This window comes from Sorex fumeus, unplaced genomic scaffold (assembly GCF_029834395.1).
Source record: "Sorex fumeus unplaced genomic scaffold, SorFum_2.1 ptg000005l, whole genome shotgun sequence".
NCBI lineage: Eukaryota > Metazoa > Chordata > Mammalia > Eulipotyphla > Soricidae > Sorex > Sorex fumeus.
The window spans coordinates 635456-647846 of NW_026606062.1; the positions used below are offsets into that span (position 1 = coordinate 635456).

Consider the following 12391-nt stretch of genomic DNA (forward strand, 5'->3'; position numbering starts at 1 on the left):
TCGGTCAGTATTTACTGAGTGGCATGAACTAAAATACTTATGAGCTAAACATAAACATCAGGAGGTCCAACTTTTTCAATGCAAATCTAAACTCAGCTGCAGGTGAGAGATTTTAACATGTAAACTTTAGAAGCATAAATATCAAATATGTGTTCCAAAATCAAATGTGTACGTAAATGTATCTCTATACACTAGATTTGTATATCCACACTTGAGACAATGATGTAAATTTAATTTTTACTGACGTTAATAGCTTGAATTTGCACTTAAATGCATTTATTTCATTTAGTTTTTCAAATGAAGTTTCTGTATCTTTCACAATTCATTCTGTATCTTCACAATTTCATTTCCCAAGGTGTTATATAAACATCATTTAACTGGGATTTGAGAGCAATGAAAAAAAGTTCTAAAACCTAAAATATCAGTATCTTCCTGAAGATACAACATTTTGCCATAACAAAATACCAATTATGTAAAAACAGGAAATTGAAAACCTTCTGTTTTCCAAGTTACACCCAAACTACTAGCTCTCACGTTTGGTTTAAGTATCCTGAGAATAATGTTCATGATAGTTCTCAACTGTATCTTAATTGCATAATGGAAAAGTGAAAAAAATGTAGAGATTAAAGCATAAGGCTTATAATTTCTACAGTGCAAATGGAGACAAAATTAAATTCAGCAAGAGCATATCTGCAAGTGTGAAAGTAAAATTATAACCCAAGACGCATGGGGAAAAATATTTATATGGAGTTTTTAATCCATATTAGAATTCAATCGTCGTTAACTTGACCATAAATTTAAACAGATACCATCTTTCGAGACATACATTCTAATAAATGTACCAACAGTATTGATAGTCAACGAAGGATCAGTTATTTGAACTTATTAGTAACATTTCATATTTCTATTCAACAGAAATCTATAGTGGTTTGCCCCAATTACATACCTGAAACATTGTCTTATAAAAACAAAATGAAATAAAATTAAATTAAATTGAAGATAAAAATACTCTGAAGTTAAAATAAAGCAAATTATAAATCTTGGCAGATCAGATAAAAAAACATTGGTGAAAGTTGGAAGCACAGGAGAATTGACATAATCCTCAGCACAAAGCACATCTTTGAAAACAAGAGACAATGACTCTTTGGCGGACAAGAACGAAATACCCAAGAATCATCAGATCTGAAAAATATTGCTTAATCATGTTCCAAACGGATGTAAGAACTGAAGATTTTGTTGGAAAACATCAAGGTAACCATATTTATTGCATCTTTAGAATGCATTTTCAAACGAAATGAACGGTGCACCCCAGCTTCACCAAAACACACATCTGAGAAGGGAAATCTGAACTTAGTTATAAATAGTGTAGATTGCGTGTGCTTTTCAAAGGGGCTGAATTAAATATAACCAGCTGCCAACTTTGTGCTCTGACATACTTGAATTAGTGGGTACGTGTGTACTAAATTCATTTATTCTTCTCTACAATAAATGAAATAAAAACACCACCCTATACAATCCACTATTAGCAGTGAGTACAACAGCAAAAAATTATTATACAATTTATACATACTAAAATATTTTCTTTTTATAGAGATAAAGCTGAACAGAGCCTAATCAATATAATACTTAATTTGGGAAATCTCAAATTACAATAGGGAAAAACCAAATCAGGGTGTGTCGTGAGCTCAAAACAAAGGTTCCTGGTCATAAGGCTATAAGATTAGTAAGTGCAAGTGGTAGAACAAAGCATGCTCAAATCGTATGCTTGGGTCTGTGTATATTTATCAAACGTTTAAATTAAACAAGACTAGCTAAAGAAATGTTTGAAGCAGAGCAAGGTAATTGGGAACTGTGTCATATCTTTTACCATTTTTGTTTTTACCCAACTTATACAATGCGCAAAGTGCTAAGCAACACTACAAAAACACATTTACATCAACACTGAAGACCTGGGGAAATGAAATCCAACAATTTTATTTTAATGAGCTGCATTTTCTAAATTTTTTGTTTTATTTTTTTTTCCTGTTTTCATACAGTATTGAAAACAAAACGCGGCACATTCACATTTTCCCGAGGAACTGTAAAGATGATCTCTACAGGGATAAACGTTGGAAAGCCTGAAGCTCAATCAATTGATGTTGAAAACTCTCAAAGGGAGTAAAGGCTTGATCTGAACGGTCTAGAACATGTACTGCAATTTAATAGAAGAGATGGTCGTCTTAATATTTAATGATTTAAAAGAACTTCCCAGTCCATGCGAAGAGTACAGTCCGAGAATAAATCAATTTTTTAACGCATTTTATGCTACGTATGTGTATACTTTGCGATCCTCAGGCGTTCGTGCCAAATATTCTCTCTCAATAAGTCCTTCAATACGTTTCTTAATAACAACTGGACTTGGTAAGAATCGTGCCTTCAACTGTTGAGTTACCTAAAAAAGGTTAAAAAAAAAAAAAACCAACATTAATTCCTACTAGACAATTCTAATGCAAGACATCCGTATAACATTTTTATATCTTAATGGAACAGTAAGTTCTTATTAAGACTCAGATCATACTTCAGTAACCTGAGTAGCACTGTTAAAAGTACAGAAAATTTTGAGTATTTTGTTCAAAAATATAATGTATGGTAAGAGCATACTTGTGGTGTGAGAATGTAACTATAAACACATTAGTTAACTGATTTAGCTGGAATACAGTACCAGTATATTCCTTCTAGTTTAACCACATCGATGCTATAATCCACTAGCCTGCCAATTATTCTCCCAATTCACAGAATTTGGGAAGCACATGTGAAGCACATGGGAAGCACATGGGAAGCACAAACTCTGGGTCTTGACTACTATCTTCAAAGTTCCAGCTCTCAATCTTACTAGCTCTGTTGTTATGGGTAAGTTACTTTTAACTTCATTAAGCTGTCATGCATAGCAAATGAGTTAACAGGTGTAGTAAAGTGATGCTTTAAAATAGTACATGTCTCTAATTTCTTTAACCACCGTTACCATTCTACAAATTATATCAGTAATAATCAGTCGTAAATTAATCTCAGCAAAAATAAAAGTTAATCTCTATGACTCTGATTCATTAGTCATTTCTGATACAACACTTTTGGGGCTATGGTGATGTGTCTCTCCGCAGTGCTGGGAACCCCAGGGGTCACTGCCAATGATGTGTGACCTGGCAATATTAGATCCAAGGTTCGGTGCCGGGCACAAAGAAGATGTGTCACCTGAGGCACACCAGGTGTAGACACAGGAGATGCTTGGGAGGTCACTAGGCTCCACCTGGTATGCTCGGGGCAATGGAGGGCCAGAGATACAATTGGGGAACCCAGTCCTTATTGACATTCTTCACTGGCAGTACAGGAAAATAAGCCAGAGAGGAAAACGGATTTATCCAAGCAGTAATTGAGCCAGTAGTCAGAGATTAGAATCTGAACTGTTCTGCGCCCCCAAATCCATACTTTCCCCATGAGTCTATCTACTCTGCTGTCTTGCAGACCACCCACATGTGAAAATTTGAGTTTTTCTTTAGCTCCTGCTGGCATAGTTCATTTCCCAAGAGCACAATCATTCTTTGAAACCTGAGACTTCACTATTTCATTCTCCAACAAAACTTCAGTATCAGTGAGCTTCCCAGTACTATCACTTCCTGCCCTCAATCCACACGAGGTCTGTCAGCTCTGACTCCATTTCCCATATGATTATCAACTTCCTTTAACCCTGGGCCACACCCCGTAGTGTCAGAGGTCACTAATGGAGGTGTTCGGGGGGACCAGTGTATGAGATGCTGGAATCAACCAGGTCTGCCACATGCAAGGCAAACACCCTAACCCACAGTATTATTGCTCCTGTCTTAAACCTAACCACTTTCTTAACAGGGTCCAGACTGTGCACATGCACACTGTGTGTGTGTGCGTGTGTGCATGCATGTGTGTGTATTATGTACTTGATTTCTCTTGGTTTCTAATCCAAAAACACCTATTCTTCAATATATCATTCAAAATTGACCACAGTTCTTTGCTGAGCGAAGCTGTAATTTTCAAACTCTTTATGTAGACCAGGACAACAAAATGCAGTCCCACAGATCTAATATACCCGCTACCCGCTCTGCACACTTTCACTAGAACAGTTACACTTCTTTACAACTATTCCTTGCTATGTACAAAACAACACAACAGAAACCTACATTGCCACCCTGTGTTGTCAACCAATTCCACACAATTGTAAATTCAAGTTCGGTTAAGTTCCTGTGTATCATTTTCTGATATATTTCAAATTCGAGTTTCCTTATACTCCTAAACCTAAACTCTACTGCATAACTCTACATTCTGTTACATGGGGGACGAAGACACATGATACGGACCATTTCAGTTTGAAATGCCTCAAATTTCCACATCTTACAAATATTCATCTGGACTTGCATACATCCTTGATCAGTAACACCTCAGTTCACTGGCCTTTGTTCTTAGACAAAGGTATTTTCAGAAACACGTGTACTACAAATTTACCACCAATTTGTGTCCTATTAGTAGCTCTGGTATGTAGGTAGCACATACAAAAGGTTAAAAATCACTGCTCTATGCTGAACGTAGACTATAGACCAAACATGACTGCCATTCATTGCCTCTTTTGCAAACCACAACACTCAAAAGGAGAGAGAGAACAATAGGGAATGCCCTGCTACAGAGGCAGGGTGAGATGGAGGGGATGGGGGTGGGAGGGATACTAGGATCATTGGTGGTGGAAAATGGGCACTGGTGGAAGGATGGATGTTTGATCATTGTGTAACTGAAACTCAAGCACAAAAATTTGTAAGTCTACAACTGTACCTCATGGTGTCTCACTAATAAAAATTAAAAAAAAAATCACTGCTCTAGGGGTCACGGATGTACATAGTTGAGCAGGTAAGGTACTTAAACCTAGCGAGCCTGGGTTAGATCCTCATATAGTTCTCTAAGTTTAACCAGAAGTGATCCGCGAGCATAGACCCAGGAATGAGCTATGGGCACAGCTGAGTGGAGCCCTTGCCCCTGCCCCCAATCAAAAAAGCCGAAAGCCAAAAACAAAAACAGAACAAAAATCAGGGCTCTAAATAATTTTCATTTTCAGCCAGGCTTGGTACATCAATGATCCCTTCATTCACCCCACCCCGCCCAAGCCGTCTCCCCCAACTCTCCCAGAGCCTTATACATAAGGCATGATTTCTGTCACTGAGCTCAACACTGGCTTTTGCTTTAAGCAATTTTCCTTTACTCTGAGTCATCCAGAAGAATAAAACCAGAAGTCCTCAACTACACCATTTTATCTTCTAAGACTACTTACTCTGCCCTTGCCTACATGGCAACCTCACAAAGGACAAAACCCTCACTCTCAACGATTCAACTCCAATTTCTTAAGTCAAAGACATTAAATGTCCACCGTTATCAATCCAATGAAAGCATTTGGAAAAACTGAAACAATCACTGTGCTCCGGTTTCTTTATTTGGTCTTTTTAGTTTCGACACTGCTGACTACTCACACTTAGAATTCTCTTCCCAATTCCATGTGACACATGTCAACATGTATAAAAACTGATACGCAGCACATTTGCTCCCACTTCTGATTGTGCAGGTCACCTTCTAGCCAATCAAGCAAGAAACTGAAAGTTACCCTAATTTTTCCCCCCTTTTCAGCTTCAATTAATCCCGCTGATTTTATTTCCCACAGGTCATTATTCTGCTCTTCACCCTCTACCAATGTTTTATTTAGGCCTGATCATCTCTCCTCTAATGGCCTTCCATTCCTATGTTTCTTGACTTGTAAAACAGCAACAATTATTCAGAAACACCTTTGGAGGGCCAGAGCCATAGTCCAGCGTTTGCCTTGCATTCGGCTGACCTGGGTTCAATCCCCGGCATCCCGTATGGTCCCCCAAGCACCACCAGGAGTAATTCCTGAGTGCAAAGTCAGGAGTAACCTCTGAGCATCGCTGGGCGTGAACCCCCGCCCCCCCCCAAAAAAAAAAAAAAGAAAAGAAAAAAGAAAAAGAAACAGCTTTGGAAGTTGGAGTAGTTCTACAGACGGGACTTGCATTGCATGCAGCCAACCCAGCTTTGATCTCTGGCAACCTGTATGGTCCAGAGCATGCCCAGGAGTAACCTCTGAGTGCAGAGCCAGGAGTAAGCCCTGAGCACAGCCATGTTGTGTTTAAATTACCCAAAATTTAAACAAGCAAACACTTTAGATTTCATGTGGTAATATCCCTTGTCTGTTCACTATGCATGGATTAGCTCTTGAAGTGTCTCATTATTAGGTGTCGCTTTTCTTTTTTATTACTTTTAATGGAGTTGGTTTGTTTTGGGGCCACACAGGGCTGTACTCCGGGCTTACTTCTGGTGGTGCTCAGAGGACCACACGGAGTGCTAGGAGTCAGCAGGAGCAGGAGCGCAGGGCGAGCACTTTCCCTTCTGCTGAGCTGTCTCTTCAGCCCGTAAGTGCCATGTTTATAATGTGTTACCTGGCCATGATCTCCTAATTTGAAAACTAGCTGCGTACAGCACTTTTCTAAACTGTCAGCGCATGCTGCTGCTTCTCCATTAACCGCGTGTCCTCACCTCTGCTACTAACACGTTGTGCTGCATCTTCTTTCTAGATTTCATTATCCGGACTATAGCAGCTTCTATCTCATGTTTTCTGTCGTCATCTACTTTCTGCCTGGTTTCTTTCCTTTCTGGGTCAGATTCACCTTGTTTGGCAGCAACTGAAACAGAAGCACAGGCATTAACCAAGAAATCAGCATATAGTTTCCAAAGTAATGAAAATTTACTTTAGGAGCAAAACAGTATGATTTAGCCCGATTCACAGGAGAAAGTCTGTTTCGACTTGAGTATGCACATTTATTAATAAATCCAAGTAACCAGTAAACTGCTTAGTAACAAAAATCCTGTTATTCTAAATTAACTTTTTTTTAAAGAACTGGAAGTTTAATTTTACAAAGATAATAAACCAACTTTATTTTTGTAAGACAAAAATGTTTCTTCCTGGGAGAAAAATGGTAGCTTGCGTGCTCGCTCGCTCGCTCACTCTTGCTCTCGCTCTCTCGCTCTCGGCTTTTGCGCCAAGAGAGAGCACAAGGTACCATTTTTTTTTTTTACCATTTACACCACACTAGAAGGTGCTCAGGGAGCACCAGAAATTGAGCCCAGGTCAGCTGTATGCAAGGCAAGTGCCCCACCTGCTGTACTATAACTCTGGCCCCAGTAGCTAGGTATCTCTAGCTATAAAACTGTTGGCATGCTCTTGTGACATAAAGAGGTACTTTATCTAGTATTTTATCACCCTGTCTCCAAGTTAAACCTTTCTAAAAGTACCTAAGATAACACCTTCCTAGACTCTACAGGAAGGAGTATGTTATAGCTAAGGTTCAGCCAGATTTCAATAATTCAAAATCACCATTATTTGCCAGTAAAGGAATTTCGCTTAATTAATTTGTACCTCTCACCAATAACCTAGCAATTTCCTATTGTTCATCTTTTTTCAATGGCAACCACATGATCATAAATGAACACTATATTCCAATTTTTTAGGAGGTTTACTGCTCTGAGTCTTCAGGGCAACTGCTGCCAAGTCTTTCCCCTACAACTGTGTGCTGTTTTAAGTAGGAGAGGAGGCCAGAGAGATAGTATAGCAGGTAAGGAAGATGCTTGCTTGCATGCGCAGACTTGTGGTCAATCAGTACCATATATGGTCCCCTGAACACTGTCGGGAGTGATCCCTGAGAATAGAGCCAGGAGTAAGCCCTGAGCACAATTTTTTGTTGTTGTTTTGGGGTGTCCTTAAACAAACAAAAAACCACCCAAAACAAAACAAAAAAACAGTAAAATAGAAGAAAAAAGAATAGTAGTAACTGGCTTATTATAATCTGCTCACCAACTTCTGAAATCTCTAGAGGTAAAAATTGGAAGATTTACAAAGAACCATCTGGAACACTGCTGATTCAGGCAGTGGCACACCCACCACCAGACTAGAGATTTAGAAGATGATCCTGACATGTACATCCACGAAGCCCTTTCTAATTAGAATCCCAGGTAAAGAAAATGGCTTTAAATATCTTTTCAAGTTAAAATATTTTTAAAGTAAATTAAAAGAGCATTTGCACTATTAAAGCACAAGAAATAATAATGCCTTTTCTTTCAAAAAGTCAGTGTCATAAAGAAAAGGAGGGGCCACTAAGATAGTTACGTGGGCCAGGAGCTTGCCCTGCACATGGATAGCCTGAGTTTGGTTGATTCCCGGATACTCCATATGGTTCTGATCCCTGAGCACAGAGCACTGAGCCAGGAATAAACCCTGAGAACCTTTAGGTGTGGCCCAAAAACCAAAAAGAAAAGGTTTAAGAGGTACTGATTAAGAATAAATAGAACCAAAGAGATATACCAATCAGGGTTATTTGATTAAAACCTGGATCTAAGATGTCCATTAACCATTAGCTTAACCAGTGAAAAACAACTATTTTATAAACGCTAACACACTCATAAAAACCAGTAACTTTTAAGTAGAGAACCATATGGAAGTAAACTTGTCACAGCCTGAGTTAGATTTTTAAACACTTACTGTACTTGGAACTCAACCACATTGTAACAGAAACACCAAACACTCGTCTTGTTTCTTAATTCTCCATATTATGCCATACCAGAAAGCAGTCTTTTAACAGCAGAAAACCAACAGATAGGATTTAAGGAGGAAAATGTGTAATTTAGAGGGGAAAGTTTTCCTTCAGATACCTGTTTGAATCTTGACTCTGTGTAGTTTAGATGTGAACTGGTCATTGACTGTGAATATGTGGCCGTTTTCGATTTCCTTGGACTTGGGTTCTTTCGTGAGCACCCGCTGTGTTGGTTTACCACAGGCGAGGGACTGCAGGGCTCTGACAAGTTCTCTTTCAGGGATATCTGTTTCTTGCTGAATTTCCTGAAATTCCATCAAATTGATATCATTACGGTTAAAAAAATAAATTAATGACACTAGGAGAGGCAATTCAAGAAAAAAATTTCATGAGGTGATCAAGGAAATGATTTACAACAAAGAATTCCCTGGTTTTGATATTTATACTATTTAAACAAAACCTGATGTTACCTGACTAGAAAAAAGGACTTAAATTACAAAATACTGAAAAGGGGTCTTTTTTGTTTTAGAATATGAAATATTCTAAAGCCATAACACAGCAGAGATTAGGTAACTGCTTTTATAATGAAGTAAAAATAAAAGTGCTAACCAATAATCACTAGTTTTACAAAGACTTTAATTTCCTTCCAAATCTATCCATACTACTTTCTGCTAAGCAACTTTTGCTTCATGATAAAGAAGTGCAAAGTGTATAATATACTATCATGCAAAGTGTATAATTTAAGCTGTTCACATTTAGTACTATGTGATTAAACTTTTTAAAAACTGCTAATATAAAAAATGAAAAAAAAATTCGATAATATGTTCTGGTGCGAACGTGCAACTTTGGTTACATTTTGATAGCACTAAAATAAATTACAAATCTGAAAACAAAAGCAGTTCAGAAGAGAATTAGTGTGCAATTCATAAATTTAGGAAAGGGAAGGAGAAATGTGAATTTTAGTGATGAAGATTTCTTTGCTTCAATAGATCTTTCATATATTCACCCATTTTAGACATTTTAAAATGCTACAGACGTTAACCCTAGCAAATTAAATAGAAACTAAGAGAATGTTGACTATAATTATTCTAATGGGTGTTAAGTGACTTATTCACATATTCCACTCTTTCATACATTAAAAAACTATAAATAACTTCGGAAGAGATATTTTTATGATTTACTACAGCAAATTAACATGCTGTCTATGCTTTTGACTACCTATCTACATACCAGTAAAATTAAATGATTACAAATACACATATACACTAGCCCAGTGTTAAACACAAGTGGTATATCTCACAATGTAACTACTTCTGGGGAGTTGGTGCCACAACAGGCAGTGCTCACGGATCACTCAGGGCTGAGGAGCAAACACATGTTGGCTGTGTGCTAAGAAAACACCCTAGCCGCTGTGCTATCCCCACACAACGTAATTTCTTCTAGTGATTTCTTAAAGATTTTCCAAACAAGGAAAAAGACATTACAGCTATAGGAAATTCCATATTACATGTAACAATATAAATGCAAACTGAAAATGTGTAGACTTTATATTGGAGCACGCTTTTTGCCTCGAGTGTAAGGGCAGGTTAGGGACCAGAATGACAGTATATTGGGCGGAGCATTTTGCCTTGCATGCAGCTCCTCAGGGTTCCATTCTCGGCACCCCATATTATCCTCTGGGCACCACCAGGAGTAATTCCTGCATGCTGAGCCAGGAGTAACCACCTGAACATCATTGGTATGACCCAAGAACCAATAAATAAATAATAACAATAATAGTAATGCAGATGGATTTTCCCCAAAGCACAGAGATTTTATATTTAATAAGGTACTGGAAAAGTGACTTTCAAGCTACTAACTATTCAGAACAGCATGTGAATTCATCCTCTTCAGCACAAAGTTACTCTTTTGCACATCTGTTGGACTAAAGATTGTCTCTTTGGGGGCCACAGTAAACAGAGTACCTGCCTTGCACACAGCAGACCTGTGTGATTGCTGGTATCACATACGATCTCCTGAGCAGTGCCAGGAGTGATCCCTGAGTGCAGAGCCAGAAGTAAGCACTGAACAATGCTGGGTGTAGCCCCAAAATATAAAACAAAAATAGAATTTGTACTTCCTTTTTTTAAAAAATAATGACTAGTTTAAGATTTTTGAGATATAACTTTCATACAATAAAAACATCAATTATATATATATATACATATATAAATTTGATGAACCCTGACAAATACATAGTCTTTTTTTTTTTAATTTTACTGAATCACCGTGAGATAGTTACAAGCTTTCATATTTGGGTTACAATCACACAATGACCAAACACCCATCCATCCACCAGTGCACATTCCCCACCACCAATCTTCCCAGTATACCCCCTTTCCCCACCCTCCCCCCTGCCTGCACGGCAGACAATATTCCCCATACTCTCTCTCTACTTTTGGGCATTATGGTTTGCAATACAGACACTGAGAGGTCATCATGTTTGGTTCATTATCTGCTTTCGGCACACATCTCCCATCCCGACCGATTCCTCCAGCCATCAATTTCTTAGTGATCCTTCTGTATCCCAGCTTCCTTCTCCCCTCCACTCATGAGGCAGGCTTCCAGCTATGGAGCAATCCTCCCAGCCTTGTATCTACTGTCCTTGGGTGTCACCCTCATCTTATGTTTCAATTTGTACTTTCATAGCCACAAGCAGAATTCTACCTCACCCCCATTTACAGGTTAATTTTCTTGCCTGCCCATGATCTTTTCATTGTTTCTTTTTTCTTTTAAATTACGGTTTGATGCTCTTTATGTGGCATGATGTATAATTTTTTTTAAACTGTGGTTTGTAAATTTAGTTTTATCCTTCTGTGGTTTATGCAGTAATTTTGAAAAGGCCCCACAGTTATCAAAATTATAAAACTATTCCATGTTTTCTTTTATCAGTTTTAAAGATTTGTTTTTATCTTTTTGAAATTTAATTCTGCATTTGATACATGGATCTAAGGTTCCCATACAATATATATTGCCACTCTCACAGGGATCAATTCTGGTAGAGTTTGGGAACAGTATGTGGTGCTGGGCATCAAACGCCATTGTCGAGTGAAAGGCAAGCACTCAACCTCACTGTATTAGCTCTCCAACCCTTGAAACTTCTTATTCCTGATATAAGAAATTAATCATAGGCCCAAATGTCAAATTAAAAGCAGCAAGTAACTTAGAAAACATTGGAAATTATTGGCAATCTTGGGGTAGCCAGTAATTTCTTTGGATATTAAAATTATAAGTTATTAAGGAAAAAGGTCAACAGACGTGGCTAGAATTTAAAATCCCACTCTTCAAAATATACCACTAAAAAATTAAACAAAAAATAAGCAATAGTTGAGGGAAAATATTTATAGGACACAAATCTGAGAATGGATTTGTATCTAGAATTCATAAAAAAAACTTTTGAAATATTCAAGACAGTTACAATGTCACTATAAACAAGACATATTAATAGTATAGACACATAAAAGATGCTGAGCATCATTAAATTCTTAATAATAAACACACCTGCTAAACTGGCTGAAATTCAAAAGACCAGCAGTGACCTAATTCTAGAAAACATGCATGGATTAAAGAAAAAAAAAAGGGGGGGGGAGGTGCATTTAAAGAATTTCATTCATGAAAAATTCTGCAAAGGTCAAAATTATTCTACGGTAATGTAATGCAGATCACTGGCTACCTGGGACTGGAAACAGTGGGAAGGAATGAGTCGA

The 12391-nt window shown here is 37.8% G+C and overlaps 1 protein-coding gene across 3 annotated transcripts in view; it reads right to left on the reverse strand.

Moving 5' to 3' along the window:
- Positions 1-732: 732 nt before the first annotated feature.
- The window catches only part of CUL3 (cullin 3), a 102528-nt gene continuing 90869 nt past the window's right edge, over positions 733-12391 (reverse strand). For all 3 annotated transcript variants that reach the window (XM_056120821.1, XM_056120828.1, XM_056120836.1), the window contains 3 exons: positions 8764-8950; positions 6595-6740; positions 733-2431 (listed from right to left, as the gene is read on the reverse strand). In XM_056120821.1, the coding sequence (XP_055976796.1) occupies positions 2300-2431; positions 6595-6740; positions 8764-8950 (465 nt within the window). In that variant the 3' untranslated portion in view covers positions 733-2299. The remainder of the gene's footprint in view (positions 2432-6594; positions 6741-8763; positions 8951-12391) is intronic.